At 47.7% G+C, this 22235-nt stretch overlaps 1 protein-coding gene across 1 annotated transcript; it reads right to left on the reverse strand.

The window, feature by feature from the left end:
- Positions 1 to 10072: 10072 nt before the first annotated feature.
- Positions 10073 to 16315, reverse strand: LOC142563218 (uncharacterized). Its single transcript, XM_075673767.1, has 2 exons — positions 16190 to 16315; positions 10073 to 10624 (listed from the first exon to the last, which is right to left on the reverse strand). Exons 1-2 carry the CDS (start codon positions 16313 to 16315, stop codon positions 10184 to 10186), a joined length of 567 nt encoding a protein of 188 aa, XP_075529882.1. The 3' UTR covers positions 10073 to 10183.
- Positions 16316 to 22235: the final 5920 nt, after the last annotated feature.

Here is a 22235-nt window from a genome sequence, read left to right on the forward strand (position 1 = left end):
ACTTCTTTTAAAAAAGAAAAAGTGAAACTCATGTTTCTGACCCGATAGACAACGCTGCAAGAAATGCTTCACTCTTTAAAAAATACCACAACAATCTGCGGTTGCAGCGATCGAAGTTTTCACCTTTTTTGATAGAAACAAAAACAGCGTGTAGTAGCAACTTACTGACATCATTTACGGGTGCAAAAACAGCGGCGCTAATCTGGAAGCGCGGGAACGCTTTTGCACACAACTTTGGTGAAGCAAGCTTTCGCAGGGGCAATTGTTGCTCGCTAGGCGCCTGCCGAACCTTTTTGTCAGAGGAAAGAAGCCCGGGCACTCCGACGGCTGATCGAGTTTACGGTAAGCCCTGTTTGCATCTTCTATGGATTAGTAGTCTAGTACGTGGCGTGAAGTGAATCCGCTGGGAACGTTCCGTTGTTACTTCGTTTGATACTTATATTATACTTAAGAGCTTGCATTACTTCGGAGGCCAAGCACATCGGACTAACCTCGCCTGCTGCACGGCAGCCGCATTTCGCGAAGTGGCGAATGCGAAAACATTTGTGTACTGCGATTTAAGTGCTCGTTAAGGAAACCCAGTTGGTTATCATTCATCCGTAGTCCATCACTATGGCGCCTCAAGATCACATCGTGGTTTCGGCGCGTAAAACACTAGAATTCAATTTTCATTTTTCAAACCCAGCCGGTTTCGAGACCACCACCACCACTACAATATAATGTCACAGGAGAGCTGAATTCCACCAATCATACACCAGTGGACGCAGCGTCCTTCAGTGACCGTTACGTACAATTTGGCGTCGATGTTCTTTGCAACCATTAAAGCCGTCTTTTTTTTTCTTTCTGCGGGTGATGGATGGTCACAAATGCCTGAACTCTGTCGAAATACCGCGGTGGGCTCTTTTCCGCGCGTCAAAATTCACGAAGGCAGATTGGGAAACAGTTAGGAGAAGGCAGTGCACGTAGTTGACTATTCGACCCGGCAATGTTACGTTTGTGCCTATCCCGTACACTTGCCCAAGGCTCACTCTCGCGCTAGAAGGTATTTTGGCGCTCTAGGTCTTGAGGACCAGGCGCGTTCAGGTTACTAATACTTGTAGTAAGGATGGTTGTGCGCAGTTAAGCCTCATAACCCAATGCGTAATGGACATAGCGGGGCAAAGGCAAGTTCAAGTTGCTTATAATGTGTCAGCAACAATGATACGAAACCAATAAAATATCGCATAGCTTTGCAATGGTCACGTCACCAATGCGCTCGTCGCACGATGCTGCTTGCTTTGCTCAAGCTTTTGCCAACTCGGTGAGCCTTACGTGAACCGAACTTAAGCGATTTGACTTAGGTTTTGGGACTGGAGTTTGCAGGTCAGTGGCTTGTAAAAAGCAGCTGGGGTAACTGAAGGCGCTCACTATTGGTCCACGCTTTTCAAGACCAGCGCCTGGCCCGCTAGCGAAGATCTACATTTAAAGCGATTGTGTTGCGTCTGTGGACCAAGGCTACGGAAAAATAAATGTTCTCGTGTGTTAGAACGTATTTATTTAAATTGCAGCTGCGATCTTGATGATTGTAAAGGAATTTGACGAATGCGCCTGCGAGAGGGGCTGTCTCGTTCTGGATTCTAACTCGACCCGCTAACGCCACATTCTCGTAAATAAATCTAACTCAAACTTGATGACGTCACAAGTGCCTGGCAGCGAGTCGCTGTGAGACCCGAGGCTTAACGTCATTTTTCTGCTCGAAATTTGTGTCCACATTTGCTTAAACCTGAACTCTCTGCAGTTTTGTTATTTTGAGCGCATTGTATTAGATCGCGAACATTTCTTTTTTATACACCGCGTTAGTTTCGCGGCAATGGCGTTGTGCTGCTGAGCTTGAGGTCCTAGGTCCGATCCCCGATCGCATTTCAACTAGGCAACAAGCTAGAATGCGCGTGCGTGAATATTTATGCGCAAGTGAAAGAACCCCATGTGAACAAAATTATTCCGGAGTAACTCACTACATCGTGCGCTATAATCAGATTGTGGTGTTGGCACGTAATATCCCAAATTATAAATTTATGAAGTGAACACTTTCTTATTGTGACATTCAGTGCTGCCCTTCAATTCCTGCTCTCTGCCACTCCCCATTTATTAAACGCATGGCCGCATTTGTTCACATCTGAACGTTGTGCAGCTTCATAATCTTGCGTGCATTGAAATAAATCACGAGCGCTGTCTTCGTTTGATATTCGCTGCTGCGTTTCAATACCTGTGCTCTGCCCACGCCGATCATTGCTATGTGGAGCACTCGAAGCTAAAATAAATAAATTGGCATTCGCTATGTTGCCGGCCGTTGAACAACCGGCAACATAGTCTCGGAAGAGAACAGCAGTTTAAGATAGGAAGCGAGGTACTGGAAGTGGTAAGGGAATACATCTACTTAGGGCAGGTACTGACCTCGGATCCGGATCATGAGACTGAAATAATCAGAAGGATAAGAATCGGCTTGGGTGCGTATGGCAGGCATTGTCAGATCATGAACAGCAGGTTGCCATTATCCCTCAAGAGAAAAGTATATAACAGCTGTGTCTTACCAGTACTTACCGACGGGGCAGAAACCTGGAGGCTTACGAAAAGGGTTCTACTTAAATTGTGGACGATGCAACGAGCTATGGAAAGAAGAATGATGGCTGTATCGTTAAGGGGGATAAGAAGAGAGTAGATTGGGTGGGGGAACAAACGGGAATTAATGACATCTTAGTTGAAATCAAGAAAAAGAAATGAGCATGGGCAGGGCATGTAATGAGGAGGAAAGATAGCCGGTCGTCATTAAGGGTTACGGACTGGATTCCAAGAGAATGGAAGCGTATAGCAAGGGGCGGCAGAATGTTAGGTCGACGGATGAGATTAGGAAGTTTGCAGGGACAACATGACCACAATCGGCGCATGACCGGGGTAGTTGCAGGAGTGTGGTAGAGGCCTTTGCCCTGCAGTGCGCGTAGCTAGGCAGCTGCTGCTGCTGATGATGATGATGTTGCCGACAGAGTACGCCGGGCGAAAAGTTACCGGCAGCTCGTTGCCATTGGCTGCCCGCAACCACGTGACGGGTCTACGGGCAGAATTTCAGAGGCAGGTGCCGTCATATTCCTTTTCCTATTCTTCACCACCAGGCGCGACCAGGTGTGATACGAAGGCTTCCTGCAAAAGGAATGGAGCGACCCAGCGCGAAGGGAGGGGGCGATTTGGTAGATGCCACTTTAGTCGCCGTAGACCAATGAATGACACGTTGTTACTGCGAATTTGTTCGGGTTCGGCCGGCACAATACCTCCGAGGAAATTTACCGGCAGACAAGTCAAGTGATCGCGGGCAGCCAATGGGAACGAACTGCCGGCAACTTTTCGCCCGGCCGACAGTGCCCGCGGCCGGTAATAGGCGCTACCATATATATATATATATATATATATATATATATATGGTAGCGCCTATTACCGGCCGCGGGCACTGTGGGCCGGGCGGCATATATATATATATATATATATATATATATATATATATATATATATATATATATATATATATATATATATATATATATATATATATACAGCTTTGCGCCAGGTTCACAAAAGAATCTGCTTTTTGCCCCTCGTTAGGTTTTCTAATGCCTCAAGTATCAGTTTTGTGGTATTTTTGTGTGACCGCGAAATGTGTTCGCCGGAAAATGTGTAGTGTTGAACACGTGGGGTAGCAAAATGACAATATTTTGAGAAAAAAATATCCGTTTTAGTGCTTTCGTTGCCCACTAAGAAACTTTCTACATACAACTCCCATTCGTAGACGCATGTGAAATATCGCACACGGAAATGGCTGAGGGTGTTGATAGCAGCGGAGTTGTTACGAATAAATTGATTACTACGTCGCAAAACGGGATACAAGTAAGAAGACGACAGACAAGCGTAGTTTACACCTGAGTTTACACCTGAGTTTATAGAGAAAAGGAAAAAAAAAGCATCATATATGTACAACCATAGTTTCCTGCGACCATCATGGTAAGAAAATATATGAACATTTATAACCTATAAGTAGACAGCATGGTTGAATAGAAATGGGTGAATGGTCTTGCTACAGCGAGCGAAAAGAGAAAATTTCACGCTATGCCTCTGTGCGCAGGCGTTCTTGCTTCAGAAACGATAGTTGTGCCTCTATAAGAAAGACAGTTATAGGGAACGCTGGCCCAGTTTAACATTTTCTGTCAACGCATTGTACAATAGAAGCGTTCAAGTGAACGCAGGTTGTGCATGCGGTGAGTCATCGTGCACGTGCAAGAGATAAGTGTAGCGTGTGAGCTACAGACAAGTTTAGGTGCTTATAGTCTCACGCTTTCGAACACGTACGCCAAACTTCCTGCGTTGCTCATTTTGACAAAGGTATACCGCAATGCACAGCGTATAAGCGTGATGCTGACAAGTAGTTGGAAGCAGCATTTCTGGCGGCCACGTGCTGTGATGCAACATTGAAGCGGGTGATGTCGTGGAACTAGTGAAACCTTTCGAAGGCGGGTATCAGAAACAGCTGTAGGACGATTACACAACTGCCGATGCATCTACATCAAGAGATAACCGGAATGCTATCACTCATATTGGAGTGATTCCTGTGCAAACTCATTGCTTGAGCACAGCGTGACCCACCAATTGTCACTGATACTATTCTAGAATTTTTCCCTGCTTATTGCAGCAATACATAAACATTAGCGTAAAGATACAGCCTAGCAATAACGCTTATTGTCACTGCCACCGTTTCGCTCACTTGCCAGCATTCAAGTGCATAAGCTCAGGCGCAAGATCATGGGCTAAAGGATTATCGCAGTGAAAATTACACAGGTGGCCTCCTTACTTTCGAGCATCGGGTGTTTTCCAACGTGCACCGAATTCCACGAACACGAGCGTTATCGCATTCTGCCTCCTTGGGAAGACAGCCACCCCGTACGGGAATTGATCCCGAGACTTTTTTCTCAGAAGCAGAACTTTATACACAGCGAGCCAACAAGACAGGAGACCAATACAACAGCAGCTCTTGCGCCCACATTATTCGAATTTTACTTTGTGGACATTATTACAAAGTCCTAAATAAAGTTTATGTCTTCGTTTACAGCTAGGTAATTCTATACGTTTCTTTCAGCGCCACAAGGAACGACCAGACAGCGCCACCTACAAACTCACGTTCTGGACCGCCTGTTCAGGGACATTGTCGGCGACAAAAACGAAATTCGAAATTTAAGGAATTCGTTAATATGGACCGGGAGTCCCAGCATCTGAAAATTCCCCGCGGAGCGGACGACGATAACAGGGAACACGCTGAAACCGAGTCAGGCTTGGAGGACAGCAGGCTTCCTTCAGAGTTATCGGATAGCGTGGAGCGACAGGAGACCACGCGGTCCCCAGAGGTCTACGCAGAAGAATGTGGTGGCGCCTACCAAATGGAAGGAATTGAGTGGAACGCTGCGGCCGATGTACCCGAAGGAACAGGGGCTCGGACAAATGTTCTCGACTGTCAAGGCACTGGACTAGTAGGAACCACCGGCGCTGCCCGCACTGACTCGTCTAGGTCCGAGGACGGCCGAGAAAGTGCTTCAAAAGTGGAGCGTGAACGCAAGCAACAGGAAGGGAGCACCCCTGAAGGGAATGCCTCGATGGCAGCATGTACTAAACGAACAGAGGCAGACAAGTGCTTCACGATATCGACTGACAGAGATCTTTCCAGACATATCTTGGATGGGGAGCCCGTCGCCGACAAGACTACTGCTCGATGCAAAAATGACTTGGCTCAAACTGCACAGAGCGCGAGCGGCGGCGAACTGTGCAGCACTGGGCACAGGATGGAGGGTGATAAGAAAAGTAAGTGTACGGTGGGAAACGTTCAAGTAGTTGACGCCAGTGCTGGGGACGCGGTGAATGCAGAGGCTGGAAGTTTGGGATCAAAGGCGAGCGAGAAACAAAGCAGCGTGCAAGGCCGCTCGTCTGCTTGGAATCAGTACATCTCTCACGAACTCAGTATGCCCGTGCGGAGAAGGCCGCCGCAAGAGGCAGCCGGGCCACCCCTATCGCTTACTGCGGTTGGGCAGAGGCTGCTTCAAGTCTTCCGAGAGAGGCAAGAGACCGCGCAGAGCATTGCTCGAGAGCGCAACGAAGAAAATTACAGTGTCATGCAAGAAATGCTGCCCGAGTTGCGTGTGCCTGGACACAAAACTCTTCAGGAATGTCAGGAAGAGCTTGCACGAGCCGCTGCGACGACTCCGCAGGAAAGTGAGGATGGGCAGCCACAAGCAGCTGCAACAGTTCCGCAGAAATGTGAGGACAAGCCGTCCCGGCTAACTGCAATGATTCCTGAGGGCTTCATGGAGATTCCTCCAGGACCCGCTCCAACGAGTCCTGTTGGCTGCCAGGACATGCCGTCCCGTCCCCATCCAAGAGTGCCTCAGGATTGCCAGAACACGCTGTCGCATCCCGCTTCACTGGTAACTGCGGGTCTCAGGGAGTCCTCAAATACTTCCGCAGCGATTCCTAAGGATCACCAGGACGAGACGCCATGGCCTTCTGCAACGATTCCTAAGGACCGCCAGGACGAGCCGCCGCGACCAACTGAAGCAGCTCTTGTGGGGTCTCGTGCCGTACCTCCAAGGACAACTGCAACGATTCCTGATTATCGCCAGGGTAAGCGGTCGCGACACTCTACACCGCCGTCAGCGCAAGTTGGTGAGGAGCAATTAGTTTCCGCTTTCAGTGAGCAGGCATCAGCTTATAATCTTATTCGGCAGTCCCGAGCGTCGGCTTTCTCGGTTTTCCGGAAGCTTGACTTTGAAAAGAAGCCTTCGCCTCTTGCAGTAGCGTCCGCATCCACCGTCGAGCTTCCCCGCGAAAATCCTACTCCGGCCAAGAAAGCAGGGCATCCGGTAGTGAAGTGTATTGACTTTTCTCTAAAGATTTCCCCGAAAAAAGAAACTGCTTCTCATAAACGCGCAGTCGCAAAGCGTAGCTTGAGTAGCAACCCCGACTTAACTGACGAGACGTCCTCTGTTAGGCCTCCCGAATCAAAGAGGCGTGCAGAAGAAGCAGTACGTGTAGGAGAGCAGCAAGATACTTCTGATGATAGCATTCCATCCCCTCAAGCTCTGTCACATCAGAGCGCTTTCCGAGCGATTGAAACGGCTCCCGTAGCTGGCACGTCGGGAATGCAGGGTTCGATATCGCGTCCGGTGCCTATGCGAGCACAGCAGGCTGCAAAGAAGCCGTCGACGAGTCCCCCAGAAGGCACCGCTGTGGGCAAGCAACCACAATCGATTGTGCATTCGAGCACAAGTGCCTCATCGTCGTCAGATAATGGTGTCACGGCGAGTAGTAACAGCTCGAGCACCGATATGGATGCGTCCTCGGTGCCCTCGACTAGTAGCTCTGCAACTACCGGTGACAGCGAGCAACAGCCTAAAGAGGAGGACATATCTTCAGGAAGTGATTCGGACGGCTTGAAAACCGCCGCAGGCTGGTTCAGAGGTACCCCGGCTAAACGCAATGTGAAAGATGGAAGTGAGCCTAGCGGTCGTACCTCTCCAGTTGAGAAAAGTAGCGCAGTTACGGAGAGCGGTGACACGGAGACTGACAGTACTAGCCGCGCTGGAGTGAAACGAGAACCAGATCATCCAGATGCTTTATTCACGCCGATCAACCTTCTTAAAACTCCAGACTTGAAGGCTGATCGCTTCGGCGCCAGTCTTACCTGCAGTGACAGCAGTAGCGAAGACGATGAGCTGAGCCCTAAATGCTGTAGTAGTGAAAAGAAAGGCAAGAACGAAGCTGCAGCAAGGTGCTTTGCTACAAGGAGCGGCGATGAGTCACCCACAGAAAGCGCAGGAGACGGAAAAACAGCTGCTCTATCCAGCACGGAAGTTGCTAGGAATTTACAGGCAGCATTGGAAGACGGTTGCGCTTCTTGTAGCGGTTACGGTGCTGAAGCCAGTAGTGCACTGGCTAGTTCATCGGCAGATAGGTCTAGGAACATGAGCGGAACAGAGAGCAATATATCTACCTGCTCGCGGTGTGGCGATGCCAGTTCCAGTAGCGGCGACGCGCTTTCGCTGTTCCACTTCTCATCGGATGATGAACCTGTTGCTGAAGATGTTGAGCCAAGCACGGAAGAGAGTGACGACGTCATTACTTTCTGAATGACTGACTGCGAGTGAAGCGAGGCGAGTGCTACGGCACACTCGCAACGGTGCGGCTCCTTCCTTTGAATGAACAAATTTGCGAGAGGGCATTCTCCTGACTAAGCGTAGTACAGTTGTGCAGAATGAAAGACGGGCTGGACTGTGCGAGGAGTGCAGTGTGACATAGACAATTGTGAAAACTGCTGTTTCAGTGTGAGTGGTACTGCATGGAATCGACGCTCAGCGAATAAATTTTCTACACATGGTCGGCCGCCTGCTTGGCAAGAGGCAGATGTGTTTTTCTTTGTCGTGTTTTGGATTTCCGAAGTGTACACGGTATCTTATAATGACTATGTAGGTCGCTCTAATCTGAGCATGGCATCAGTATGTTGCGAAGTACCTGGCGAGCGACACGGGAAACTTATTTTGCATTGCGTTCCGAAATGCACCGCTCACCACAGAATGCTAAGCATTGCAGCTTGTCAATAAAGCATGGTTAATTGCGTGGATTCGTCTTATCTGACGAGACGAGACATGCATGCGTGCAACCACGCTGCTACATTCGAGATAGATTGGTTTTTACATGTTGATAAAAGCTTTTTTTTTTAAATCTATGCAGCACAATAATGTTTCGTTCAAAGCTTCGATGTACCACACCCTTGAGTTGCATTCCCAAACAGTACTTAGTGAATCAAATTCAGATCAAACTACGGCGCTCACCGTGTGACGCTCTATTATCGTTTGCAATAATACATTACAATAAAGGTGATGGTAAAAGGCTCAATCCGTTCCTTTGTCATGAGTGGCGCTGCATCCTATGCAAGCGCAGATGGACAGGGTCATTCACTCGGGACGAGAGAGGGTCACGATGGAACAGCGCGTAATAAACACAGTTGAAAAAAACCTAGTACTCCAAAGTCGCACGGCGAAAGGGTAAAAGGTTTCGTATTTTTCGTTTCGCTCTGCACTCCGTACCTGGCACCTGGCTACAGGTCGGTCTGGTAACATGGTCAAGCTATATATGTGCGCGAGAGACAAAAGCTCCATAGTGTTGCTACATGGTCAGTTGCGATAGCGATCTTGCAGAATACGGATGCGGACAATCGCGATCCGTGAGATGCGATGAGGCCTCTTGATCGCGACCGGAGGCTGACGTCTGCGCCATCTAGCGCAGTATTTTGAAAGCGCTAAAAACGAAAAAAAAAGTGAAGGCACCTCAATAAGCATTATTTAAAACCTTTTTTATCAGCAATAATTAGTAAGCTGTAAAATGGAAATATTGTCTAAATTTAACCATATTTAATATATCTGGATTTGTATCCAAAGGAGTATTATGCAGTTCTGAGAGTTGCCGACAATCAGCAGACGATAATAACTTGATCCGGATTGTTGGATCACGTAGCAGCGAACATTGTTGATCACGATAAAAAAAATCGGGTCCGGATCTGCGCCGATCGCGATCAGAAGTGCGTGTGTTACAATGGTATAAGTAGACAACAGGAGAAAACAGAAGCGTCGCGATATCTTGCTATTCCGGTTATCATAAAGACGAAATAGCCAGTCCGAAAAATACGTTCTTGAAACGTCGAAAACGTTCTTGAACCATGATAAAGAGAATACTTATTCACCGTGACTCACTCAGAATGAGACTCGCGGCCACTCAGAATCGCCTTCACTCAATCATACACACTCATACTTATTCAGCCTCCCTCACACCGACGCTTAATTGAACTCGACCGGATTGCGTAAACTACAGAGTCGATCTGAGGCTGAGTTCACTTACACGTGAGTTCGAAGACGTGTGATAGCCTGTTAGTGGCGCCAGCAAATACTCTCCAACCCATTCTTCATCGTGTAAGGTCAAATCAGGGCAACTTTATTACGTTAAGACTAGGAAATCTTCACTACCTCTGACGTCGCATAGGGCTCTCCCATGGGCGCAACGGTCAGTAACAAGTACAGTGATCGTTATATAATACAGCTTTGGGCACCTGACAATGAAGCGCCCATCACCACTCTATTAGTGGTATGTACCTAGTCTTCGCCGAGTTAGCCTTCGGTTCCATATCGGCATGTTGCCTTTCATCCGGTTTGCGCTCGGTAAACAGTCGGTGCCACAAAGGCGCCACCATTGCAGGCTGCTGGCCGCTGGCCTTTGTCCAGTGCTTGGCGTCAGACATCGCCGCCGTGGGAGGGTCCGCAGACTCTTCGGCACTGACCATTACTGTGAACATCGAAGGGTACGTGCGCCTGATGACCAACACGTAGACGGCTAGGAGCGTTATCGTGCCAAGCAGCAGCGCGAGCAGGTAGGCTGTCGAGAAATGCACCCAGACCGGCTTCCACCAGTCATCCTTGTCGTACCCGAACAAAAGTTTGTTTTTTACCAGCTTCATGATTCTCTCGATGGTCTTCTCACTGATGACATCTTCGTCAATGAGGCTTTGTGCCTGCGCGAGACGCAAAAGTGACCAGTTCTGCAGTGAATAGCTGCATCCTGCTAAAACGCGAAGGTGGCTCAGGTGAATAGTCGATTATCAACTAGGTTCTGGTTAGCGACTGACATGTTATGGACGTGAAAATCGAACCTCTCGTTACTCCTACTTTTGGGTTAAATCACCGCTGTAGGTGCTGGTGGCTGAGTATTGTGTGCACAAGAAAGCAATCCCTTCGCCGTGCTTTCTTCTGCCATGAAACTAGCTTTTCTTTGCCTGAAACACAGATGACGGGTGTAAAATCTTACGTAAGTCAGCATCTGGATGCTACATATTGCGTTTGCATGTGTAGTGACGTTGGAAACGATCTTAACAAGTGATTTTCGTCGCCTAGGATGAGACAATTGTCTCATTCAATTGGTCATGTCAATTAGTGTTTATTAGCAAGAAAGTCGACTAGAATATCATTATATTACTGTCCTACAATTCCGCACTGCAAGCAGTTGGCTGGATATCTTGGATTAAAGATATACGTAATCGCTCGTGGGTTATTGTCGACAAGGATTAGAGGCTACGCACATTTTAATATACAATGAGTTGCACGAGAATGTAATCCTGCCAGTGCTGGGAAATGGAGCCGGCACTAAAAGGATGAAGTGGGAACTTGAAAGATAACAAATGGTTGGGTAACAATTCTGCAGCGGAACGGGAAATTACAGGCGTAAAGCTAAGAGACAAGATTAGCGAGTAAACCCAGGCAGGCTATGTTTTACTTGGGAATACAGCTTGTAAAGTGAACTTTAGAAGGTCGACCGTATATGCATAGAACAGATTGCCGATGTGAATATTGCCGCGTGGCGCTTTTCGTATCTCGCGGGCGTTCCTTAGGCTTGGAAAAGACTTTTATGTAGCACGTATTCAGCAACAGAAAGCTGAGTCGGGAATCTTTCAGGACGGTATGCAATTTTGTCACTGACACCTCTGCTCTGATTATAATATGTGAGCAGTTGAATTAATCATAACTAATTGTGTAATTAGGCGAAATGCGCAGAAATAGTCTGACTTGCTCCAAGCGACGACAAACAACATTACCTTGGTTCAGGTACATGAAGCTTGCATAATTGTAAACGTTGGCACAAGTTACCTGGGGCACCTTGTATATGCACCATTGGCCAACATTTATACCTCTGTCACCTAATCTCTAATAAACGACAGCCTGGGTATCCTCTGCTAGCGCACACAGCCTACGAAGTTTGTGAACTGAGCTTGTCTTGGTCTTAAATTGTCAGACAGCACAAGTGCACATACACAAAGAAAAACAGAAGTCACCCGTTATATTCGCAGTCTACAGATAGAAAATTGACAGGCGATTGAACCTCCAGTTAACATTGACGAAAGATGAAGCCTTCGTGAGCGACTCGGGGCTCGGAACGGGATGTACGAACTGGGTAATTCATTGTGAAAGCCGCCGGGGAGCAACAACGTTTGATCGACGTCGAGTAGAGGTTCAAACGCGATCCTTCCAAATTTTTGTCATAAGTTGTAATTATGATCATCACAACCGTCACCATCGTTATCATGATAGTCATCGAATTCCCAGTGGCCCCAATTGCACATATTCAATGGCACATATTCAGGGACCCTAGTGGCATTTATAGTCTGGCTGCACTATCTCCGGGATCGGTACGCGAGTGCGGTTAGACATACACCTGGCACTGAAAAGTGGGGGTAATTCGCCAAGAAAGGCATCGTCTTCAGAGTACGTCTTATTGGTTCCAACATTCCGATGCCGTCCTAATATGTAACTCTTGTCTGATGGTTGGTTGTGTGGCACACCGTTGCGTTTAAATTCGTGAACTAGGTATTCTGTGAAACCTTTCCGTTACATCTCGAGGTTAACCCTCGGACAGGCCGCCATTGGAATATGAACCTGGCAACGTTTAACGCTAGAACGTTATCTAGTGAGGCAAGTCTAGCAGTGCTATTGGAGGAATTAGAGGGCAGTAAATGGGATATAATAGGGCTCAGTGAAGTTAGGAGGCCGAAAGAAGCATATACAGTGCTAAATAGCGGGCACGTCCTGTGCTACCGGGGCTTAGCGGATAGAAGAGAACTAGGAGTCGGATTCCTGATTAATAAGAATATACCTGGTAACATAAATGAATTCTATAGCATTAACGAGAGGGTGGCAGGTCTTGTTGTGAAACTTAATAAGAGGTACAAAATGAAGATTGTACAGGTCTACGCCCCTACATCCAGTCATGATGACCAGGAAGTCGAAAGCTTCTATGAAGACGTGGAATCGGCGGTGGGGAGAGTGAAAACTAAATACACTATACTAATGGGCGACTTTAATGCCAAGGTAGGCAAGAAGCAGGCTGGAGACAAGGCAGTGGGGGAATATGGCATAGGCACTAGGAATAGCAGGGGAGAGTTATTAGTAGAGTTTGCGGAACAGAATAATATGAGGATAATGAATACCTTCTTCCGCAAGCGGGATAGCCGAAAGTGGACGTGGAGGAGCCCGAACGGCGAGACTAGAAATGAAATAGACTTCATACTATGCGCTAACCCTGGCATCATACAAGATGTGGACGTGCTCGGCAAGGTGCGCTGCAGTGACCACAGGATGGTAAGAACTCGAATTAGCCTAGACCTGAGGAGGGAACGGAAGAAACTGGTACATAAGAAGCCGATCAATGAGTTAGCGGTAAGAGGGAAAATAGAGGAATTCCAGATCAAGCTACAGAACAGATATTCAGCTTTAACTCAGGAAGAGGACCTTAGTGTTGAAGCAATGAACGACAATCTTGTGGGCATCATTAAGGAGTGTGCAATGGAAGTCGGTGGTAACTCCGTTAGGCAGGATACCAGCAAACTATCGCAGGAGACGAAAGATCTGATCAAGAAACGCCAATGTATGAAAGCATCTAACCCTACAGCTAGAATAGAACTGGCAGAACTTTCGAAGTTAATCAACAAGCGTAAGACAGCTGACATAAGGAAGTATAATATGGATAGAATTGAACATGCTCTCAGGAGCGGAGGAAGCCTAAAAACAGTGAAGAAGAAACTAGGAATTGGCAAGAATCAGATGTATGCGTTAAGAGACAAAGCCGGCAATATCATTACTAATATGGATGAGATAGTTCAAGTGGCTGAGGAGTTCTATAGAGATTTATACAGTACCAGTGGCACCCACGACGATAATGGAAGAGAAAATAGTCTAGAGGAATTCGAAATCCCGAAGGTAACGCCGGAAGAAGTAAAGAAAGCCTTAGGAGATATGCAAAGGGGGAAGGCAGCTGGAGAGGATCAGGTAACAGCAGATTTGTTGAAGGATGGTGGACAGATTGTTCTAGAGAAACTGGCCACCCTGTATACGCAATGCCTCATGACCTCGAGCGTACCGGAATCTTGGAAGAACGCTAACATAATCCTAATCCATAAGAAAGGGGACGCCAAAGACTTGAAAAATTATAGACCGATCAGCTTACTGTCCGTTGCCTACAAAGTATTTACTAAGGTAATTGCAAATAGAATCAGGAACACCTTAGACTTCTGTCAACCAAAGGACCAGGCAGGATTCCGTAAAGGCTACTCAACAATAGACCATATTCACACTATCAATCAAGTGATAGAGAAATGTGCTGAATATAACCAACCCTTATATATAGCTTTCATTGATTACGAGAAAGCGTTTGATTCAGTCGAAACCTCAGCAGTCATGGAGGCATTACGGAATCAGGGTGTAGATGAGCAATATGTAAAGATACTGGAAGATATCTATAGCGGCTCCACAGCCACCGTAGTCCTCCACAAAGAAAGCAACAAAATCCCTATAAAGAAAGGCGTCAGACAGGGAGATACGATATCTCCAATGCTATTCACAGCATGTTTACAGGAGGTATTCAGAGGCCTGGAGTGGGAAGAATTGGGGATAGAAGTTGATGGAGAATACCTTAGCAACTTGCGATTCGCTGATGATATTGCCTTGCTTAGTAACTCAGGGGACCAATTGCAATGCATGCTCACTGACCTGGAGAGGCAAAGCAGAAGAGTGGGTCTAAAAATTAATATGCAGAAAACTAAAGTAATACTTAACAGTCTCGGGAGAGAACAGCAATTTACAATAGGCAGCGAGGCACTGGAATTCGTAAGGGAATACATCTACTTAGGGCAGGTAGTCACGGCGGATCCGGATCATGAGACGGAAATAATCAGAAGAATAAGAATGGCTGGAGTGCGTTTGGCAGGCATTCCCAAATCATGAACAGCAGGTTGCCGTTATGCCTGAAGAGAAAAGTATATAATAGCTGTGTCTTACCAGTACTCACCTACGGGGCAGAAACCTGGAGGCTTACGAAAAGGGTTCTACTCAAATTGAGGACGATGCAACGAGCTATGGAAAGAAGAATGATAGGTGTAACGTTAAGGGATAAGAAAAGAGCAGATTGGGTGAGGGAACAAACGCGAGTTAATGACATCTTAGTTGAAATCAAGAAAAAGAAATGGGCATGGGCAGGACATGTAATGAGGAGGGAAGATAACCGATGGTCATTAAGGGTTACGGACTGGATCCCAAGGGAAGGGAAGCGTAGCAGGGGGCGGCAGAAAGTTAGGTGGGCGGATGAGATTAAGAAGTTTGCAGGGACGGCATGGCCACAATTAGTACATGACCGGGGTTGTTGGAGAAGTATGGGAGAGGCCTTTGCCCTGCAGTGGGCGTAACCAGGCTGATGATGATGATGATGATGAAAGGTGCGCTTACAGCCTATGTTCCTGGAATACCTAATGGTGCAGCTTTTCCACTAAGAAAGGCAAGAAAGGCTTGAAATGCAAGTGAAGATGCGGAAACAATGAAGGAGGGACGAATCCACCTTTAAGGTCTGACACCAAATCCCGGTTACGTCACGGATTTTGATAGCATCTGCTTCGAACTTTTTATTCGTTTTTCAATATGATATATTATATTACGGCATCTTGTAAGAAGGTACTAAATCTCGAAACTCTTGGGAACACTTCCGAAGGAGGCATAAACCACACATGAACAGAAAGAACGATAAACCCGGAATCACGCTGACGTTACCGTTGACGTGACTTCGGCGTGAAATTGAAGAAAAGGAACTTACTCCGCCATTTTCTACACTAACAGTGGACATTTGCCCGATAAACGTAAATAAAGATTTAGGCGAATGTTCTGCCACTTTAGGCTATGTGTTGCTCAGTGGCGTTCCTTTAAACCAAAACTTAATGAGAGCAGAATTCCGGGCAAGTTGGTAATCCATTACTCAAATGATATTGCACAACAAAAAACGACACGGACGTAAGAGAGACGCTTGGTGTGTCGTCCTCTCTTACGTCCGTGTCGTTCTTTGTTGCGCAATATCATTTGAGTAATTAAACCAGAAGTAGCGATACGCAGAATTCGTATTCATACAGACGTTAACTTCCGTTATAAGCGTCAGCTTTGTGGCATTAACAGCGCTTTGACATCAAGGGGCTCCTTGTGTGCTTATAAGATCAACATGCTATAGCTGTACCAGACAACAGAGATCGCGAACCTTGGAAATGACAAACCTCGAAGTCCTCTGTGATCTCGGGAACGAAGCTTCTCTGTAACAGGGAGCTGAGCTCACTGAGGTCATCGCCATCGTTTTCCAGCCCGTCGTCGAACGTCGAAGTAGTCGTTTCTTCGGTGGACATTCCTGAGCAGGGGCATAGATGGTATGGTATGGTATGGTATTCCTTATGCGATGGCGCACACCCACTGTGGGGGATTGGCCAAGATTTGGATGAAATTAGGCTATCTTTATTAAAAAACTGGAAATGGTAAAGCTAACTGGAGGAAATGAACAAAAATAAAATGTTTAAGAATTCAAGACAATCTCTTTGTAGCAATTATAAAATCCTCCACGGTTGAGCAAATATCCCTGTGGCACTGTCCAAGAGAGGAGGCTCCTAGAGAAAGGATATTTATAATTGAAAAGCTCAAACCAAGCTGTGTAAATCTTGATTCTAGATTTTTTCTTAAAGAAGTGAAACGGCGGCAGAATATGAAAAAATGATCTATTGTTTCATCTTCTCCACATACTGGGCACAGAGGGGAGGGCACCAGACCTGCCCTGTGACGATAGAAGTTTAATTTAGGTATGCAGAGTCTTCTTCTTCTTCTTTCAAATTTTGGCACGTACCCACGATGTAGTATGTTCGAATACCGGATCATACCCTCTACTGGGGATTGGCCAAGAAGCAGGTGGCTTCAAGCATGTTTATTAGGACTAAAACAAACTAAATTTGCATAGCAGATCGTGGGTTAAAGAAATCTGATTTAGAAATTAGAGAAAGATACGGGGAACAAAACGTTCTTCGCCTTCGTCTTGATAATGAGGGTGATTATGACGACGAGCTCAAGCCACGGCGAATGCCCATTAAGTAAATTGTCAAAGGATCGAGTGGCGCAGGCAAAATGCGTCAAGATGTTAGGTGATGTTAGGTTATTGTCTGTTTTATGGGCATTGTGTTCGGAACTGTCCTTAATGAGACAAGATTGTAGTGCGTTTTATGTAATCTCTGTTGTGAAATGACATTCGGTGCATTTAGGTCACTGGTATCCTTTTTGCTGTTGTTGCCTTTCTTCGTTCAGTACCAGCTCGGAGTTATATTTTTAACACATATGCGTTCTATGTGAAGCGGAGTAGCCGGCGCTGCTTAAAGGCGTGAGCATCAACTTATTATGACGTAATAAAAAATAACCACACATTTGGAACAGACACATGAATAAAGAGGAGCAATTAAGAAGTGTGACTTAACAAGCGCACGCGAACGATATAAATCTTGTGCTTTAATCAAGACGAAGAAAGCCAAATCTGCGAAAGTGAGACAGGAAAGAGAAAAAGTAATGAACAATAACCTTAAAAGTCTGGTTGGCCAGAATTACGAATTAAGTTTTCTAAGACATCGCATACTTTACGGTACGCGCAGATGTGCATTCGTCTTCCAAAAGTTAGCTGCACAGGAGCATGCAAGCGCAGGCTAATCTGGCGCAGTGTACTTTCCAACACACTCTCCTTGAAGGACGAGAAGCGTCGGCAGGTCAGTGAAAAATTATCAATTGTTTATGAGCCATGGGTTTTTCGGCTACCGATGTCAACAGACAGCAACACGGTGCTGTGGCCAGTAATCGGGTGAATAATTTAGAATTACAACCGCAAGTAAACTTGCCCGATTGATCAAATGTTGCAGTGATTCAAAGCAGCAATCTCATACAAGAGATAACTAAGGGGAATCAGCAACAATAAGAAAATGAGTCGGAAACAAATGATTGAAAAGCATGAAGAAAATACAGTGCGAATTTGTCAAAGAAGGAGTCGACTTTGTTTAGAGAAAGGCAGAGAGGTTCGCCCAAGCTTGTGCCCTCTAGCCTACTCCCCTGCATTCGAGGGATGGAAAAATGTGAACGAAAGCGCACCGGCAAACGATCTACAGAGATCTGCTGGGTGGGGCCAACTTACTGAATTGAAAGTTATTAAAACTGCAACCAGTATGTTTCTTTAAAGAGGCACTAAAGAAAATACGGAATCACTATTGTCCAATGCAGTCTCTCTCTCTTTGCTTCCGCCACTCGTTACGCTGCGGGTGTTCAGGCGCGGCCGTCAACTCTGAAAAGCTTCAGTGCAAGCCGCCCGGAGTTTCACTTGTCGATGACGCGTATAGGACGCACGCAAACTGCATTGAAGGGTGCCATTGCCCCCCCCCCCCCCCCCCATCGTCGTCTATTTTCTTTAAGTAATATGGAGCCGAGGACCGTTGTACCGGCAGCACGCACGCTGCATCTCGTTGTCTCAAATCGTACGCGTTTAGAACTTCGAGCAATGCACGTTTGTTTTCTTGCACAGAGATATCGAAAATTTCCGGAATGCATCGGCGGTAATAACGACAATACAGGAATAGCGACGCTTACGCCACGTGTGTTCGAATTCTACCAGTCGAAATGCGTGCATCGCCTTCCGGCACACCTTTATCTCCACGTTATTGTAATCGCGCCGCTGGCACGAGTTGTTGGGAACTCGGCGCTGACGCCCGTTGTTGCACCTGGGTCGCAAGCCCCAAGGGTAGCGTTGGCCTGGCGGCCTGGGGTACAACTGGAAGCATCCGAAGGTCCCGGCAAAGCATGAGTCGACTGGTAACAACAAAACAACTTGTTTATTCTAACATCGCAAAGAGTTGGCGGTCAGGTCGACCGATGTAGAGAGACGGGAGTGCACGTTACTCAACAGAAGAAATCGGAGCCTCTTTGGCGTCCGGGGGCAGCTGCTTTTATACTCTCGGAGTTGAGGGCTAGAAGGAACCCCTCTATAGACGAGCACGTGACTGTGCCGCTCGGGCACAATGGGATGATAAGGTGGCGCAGCCGTCGTGCTGGCGCCGCTGGGGCACAATGGGAAGAGAAGGTGGCTCATACGTCGTGTCGGCGCCGGTCAGACCCCCTCGCTTCACAGTTGTTGGGAGCTCCTCTCCCCGGCTGCCGCGCTTCGACAAGCGTGGGCACCAACATGCACATACACACACACACACACGCACATGAAGACACGTGGCATTAGAACAGGCCTGGACGCGCTTGGCGGGGAGGCGTAGCGGCGGCGCCGAACGGGCCAAAATGTCTGCCGCTTTGAACGAAGCCCCGGCGTCCGTTGCATCCGCGCCGGCTTTACCGCGCGTCGTAGGCGAAACGTAACAGACCGCCCCGCCGGGGGAAGGAGATCCCGATGGTCAGGGGACTGCATCCGCTGTCCGGAGGGATGTCGCTCGATGATGCTTATAACCGAAGTCGGGCGTCCCTCGACGTTTCTTGAGCGCAGCGCACAGAGAAGGCCTCGTTCTCTCGTTCAGGTTCGCACAGGACACTGCAAAGTGACTTCGGGAGAGTTCACATTTTTGTTCTCGTTCCCGGCAAGCGTTAGAACTACGCTGAAACTCAACCGCTCAGTCAGCAAGCACGGCACAACCCTCACTAAGCCCTGCCAGGCTCTTTCCCCTTTTATACCACTGCCTAGTTCCTTACAGTAGTCTAGCAGCACTCAGAACGCGTCCACAAATTGGAAAATTGCACTAGAAAGCACATCATCACTTTGAAACACTAAACAAAAGCAATATGTTAAAAATCCTGCCTCAGGAAGAAAAACATCAGTAACAAACAATTTTGAGGCTGATTCGTACGTTAGGGGCTTCGACTTAAGCCATCGGCGTTACCGTTGAGACTCCCCTTTTTGTAACGCACCTCAAAGGAATATTGTTGCAAAGCGAGGCTCCAGCGCAGGAGGCGGCCATTTTTGGGAGAGATGGTCTGCAGCCATTGGAGAGGGCAGTGATCCGTCTCAATGATAAACCTCGAGCCGGCTAGATAGCATGACAATTTCTGAACGGCCCACACGAGACACGCACACTCTTTCTCGGTGGCACTGTACGCCTGCTCACGACTGGTCAGCTTACGACTAGCATACAGGACGGGGTGTTCTACTTCTCCATTTTCTCGTTGGCACAGTACAACGCCCATGCCTCGCTCACTAGCATCGCACTGAAGAACGAACCCTTTTGTATAGTCTGGCGATCGTAGCACAGGCTGGCTTGTTAGGGCACTCTTTAGGGCGCTAAAAGCTCTTTCCTTTGTCTCGTCCCATACGACTGTTTGGGGCTCTGTTTTTCTTAGAGCATCCGTCAGGGGAGCCGCGATATCAGAGTACCTGGGGATGTACCTCTGATAGTAGCCGGCGACACCTAAGAACGACCGAATATCGGTCTTCGTGCGCGGTTGCGGGAAGTCTCGCACAGCGGCCACCTTTATTTCAGAGGGGCGGCGACGACCCTGACCAATCACGTGACCGAGGTAGACAACCTCGGCCTGTGCTAACTGGCACTTGAGAGCCTTGACTGTCAAGACCGCTTCGCGCAGGCGGGTTAGCACTGCCCGCAAGTGTGTCATATGCTCAGACCAGGATGCGGAGAATATCGCTACGTCGTCTAAATACGGTAAAGCGAATTCTTGCTGTCCCCGCAACACTTTATCCATGAGGCTTGAAAAGCAGTATGGCGCGTTCTTCAAACCAAAACTCAACACTTTAGGACGGAATGTTCCCATTGGTGAAATGAACGCCGCATACCTACTAGCCTCTTCTGTAAGTGGAACCTGCCAATAACCCCTGACAAGATCTAGGGTGGAAATAAACTGAGCGCTACTAACTTTCTCAAGGCGCTCCTCGATGTTAGGGATCGGATAAATTTGATCCTTAGTGATGGAATTAAGCCTGCGGTAGTCGACGCAAGGACGAGGTTCCTTGCCCGGTACCTCAACTAAAATCAAAGGGGAGGTATAATCACTCTCACCTGCCTCAATAACACCGAGCTGTAGCATTTTCTTTACCTCAGCCTCCATAATATCGCTCTGGCGGGGTGACACCCGGTACGCCTTGGATCGTACTGGCTCTGGGGAGGTAAGTTCTATGTCATGAGTAAGGACAGAAGTCCTACCAGTCCTCTCAGAGAACAGACCTTGAAACTCTTGTAAGAGCTGGTGTAGTTCGGTTTTCTGCTCAGGCGACAGCGATGCTTTACTGATTAAGTCACTAATGACTTGATCGGTGTCTTCCCTGTTCGTCACTGAGCCTAGTCCCGGAAGCTCGACCGGAAGCTCTTCAGGAACGTTGACCATCATGCACACCACTGCTTCCCTTTGTCTATAAGGTTTGAGCAGATTACAGTGGTAAACTTGCTGTGCTTTCCTGGCAGACTCACCACGTAGTTAACGTCCGACAGTTTCTGAACAATTCGTGCTGGGCCCTCCCACTGCACGTCTAGTTTGTTGTTTAGCGATGTGCGCAATATCATGACCTCATCGCCCACCTCAAAACGACGGGCCCTGGCTGTCCGATCATAATAAACCTTGGCCCTCTGCTGGGCCTTTGCCATTGCTTCACCTGACAACTCCTGTGCCCTTCTTAAGCGTTCGAGGAGCTTAAGCACGTACTCCACCACGACTGGGTCGTCGCCCCTGCCTTCCCACGATTCTCGAAGCATGCGAAGCGGAGATCGCAGCGAGCGACCGTACACCAGCTCAGCTGGCGAAAACCCCGTAGCCGCATGCGGCGCGGTCCGTAATGCAAACATCACCCCAGGCAGACACAGCTCCCAGTCAGTTTCATGTTCAAAACACAATGCTCTCAACACGCGCTTCATGACGGAGTGGAGCTTCTCAACGGAATTCGACTGTGGGTGGTACACTGAGCTGTGTAACAGCTTTACCCCACACCTTTCGAGAAAAGTTGTCGTCAAAGCGCTAGTAAACACTGTGCCCTGATCTGATTGGATTTCCGCAGGAAAACCAACTCGCGCAAATATGGACAGTAGTGCATTGACTATCTCAACTGAGCTGAGTTCTTTAAGCGGCACTGCTTCAGGGAACTTTGTCGCTGGGCAGATCACAGTCAAAATGTGTCTGTACCCCGTGGCTGTTACCGGCAGAGGTCCCACTGTATCAATAACGAGCCGTCTAAAAGGCTCCGTAATGATAGGTACCAATCTCAACGGCGCCCTTGATTTGTCCCCTGGTTTGCCCACCCGCTGACAGGTG

The sequence above is a fragment of the Dermacentor variabilis genome, chromosome 11 (genome assembly GCF_050947875.1).
Source record: "Dermacentor variabilis isolate Ectoservices chromosome 11, ASM5094787v1, whole genome shotgun sequence".
NCBI lineage: Eukaryota > Metazoa > Arthropoda > Arachnida > Ixodida > Ixodidae > Dermacentor > Dermacentor variabilis.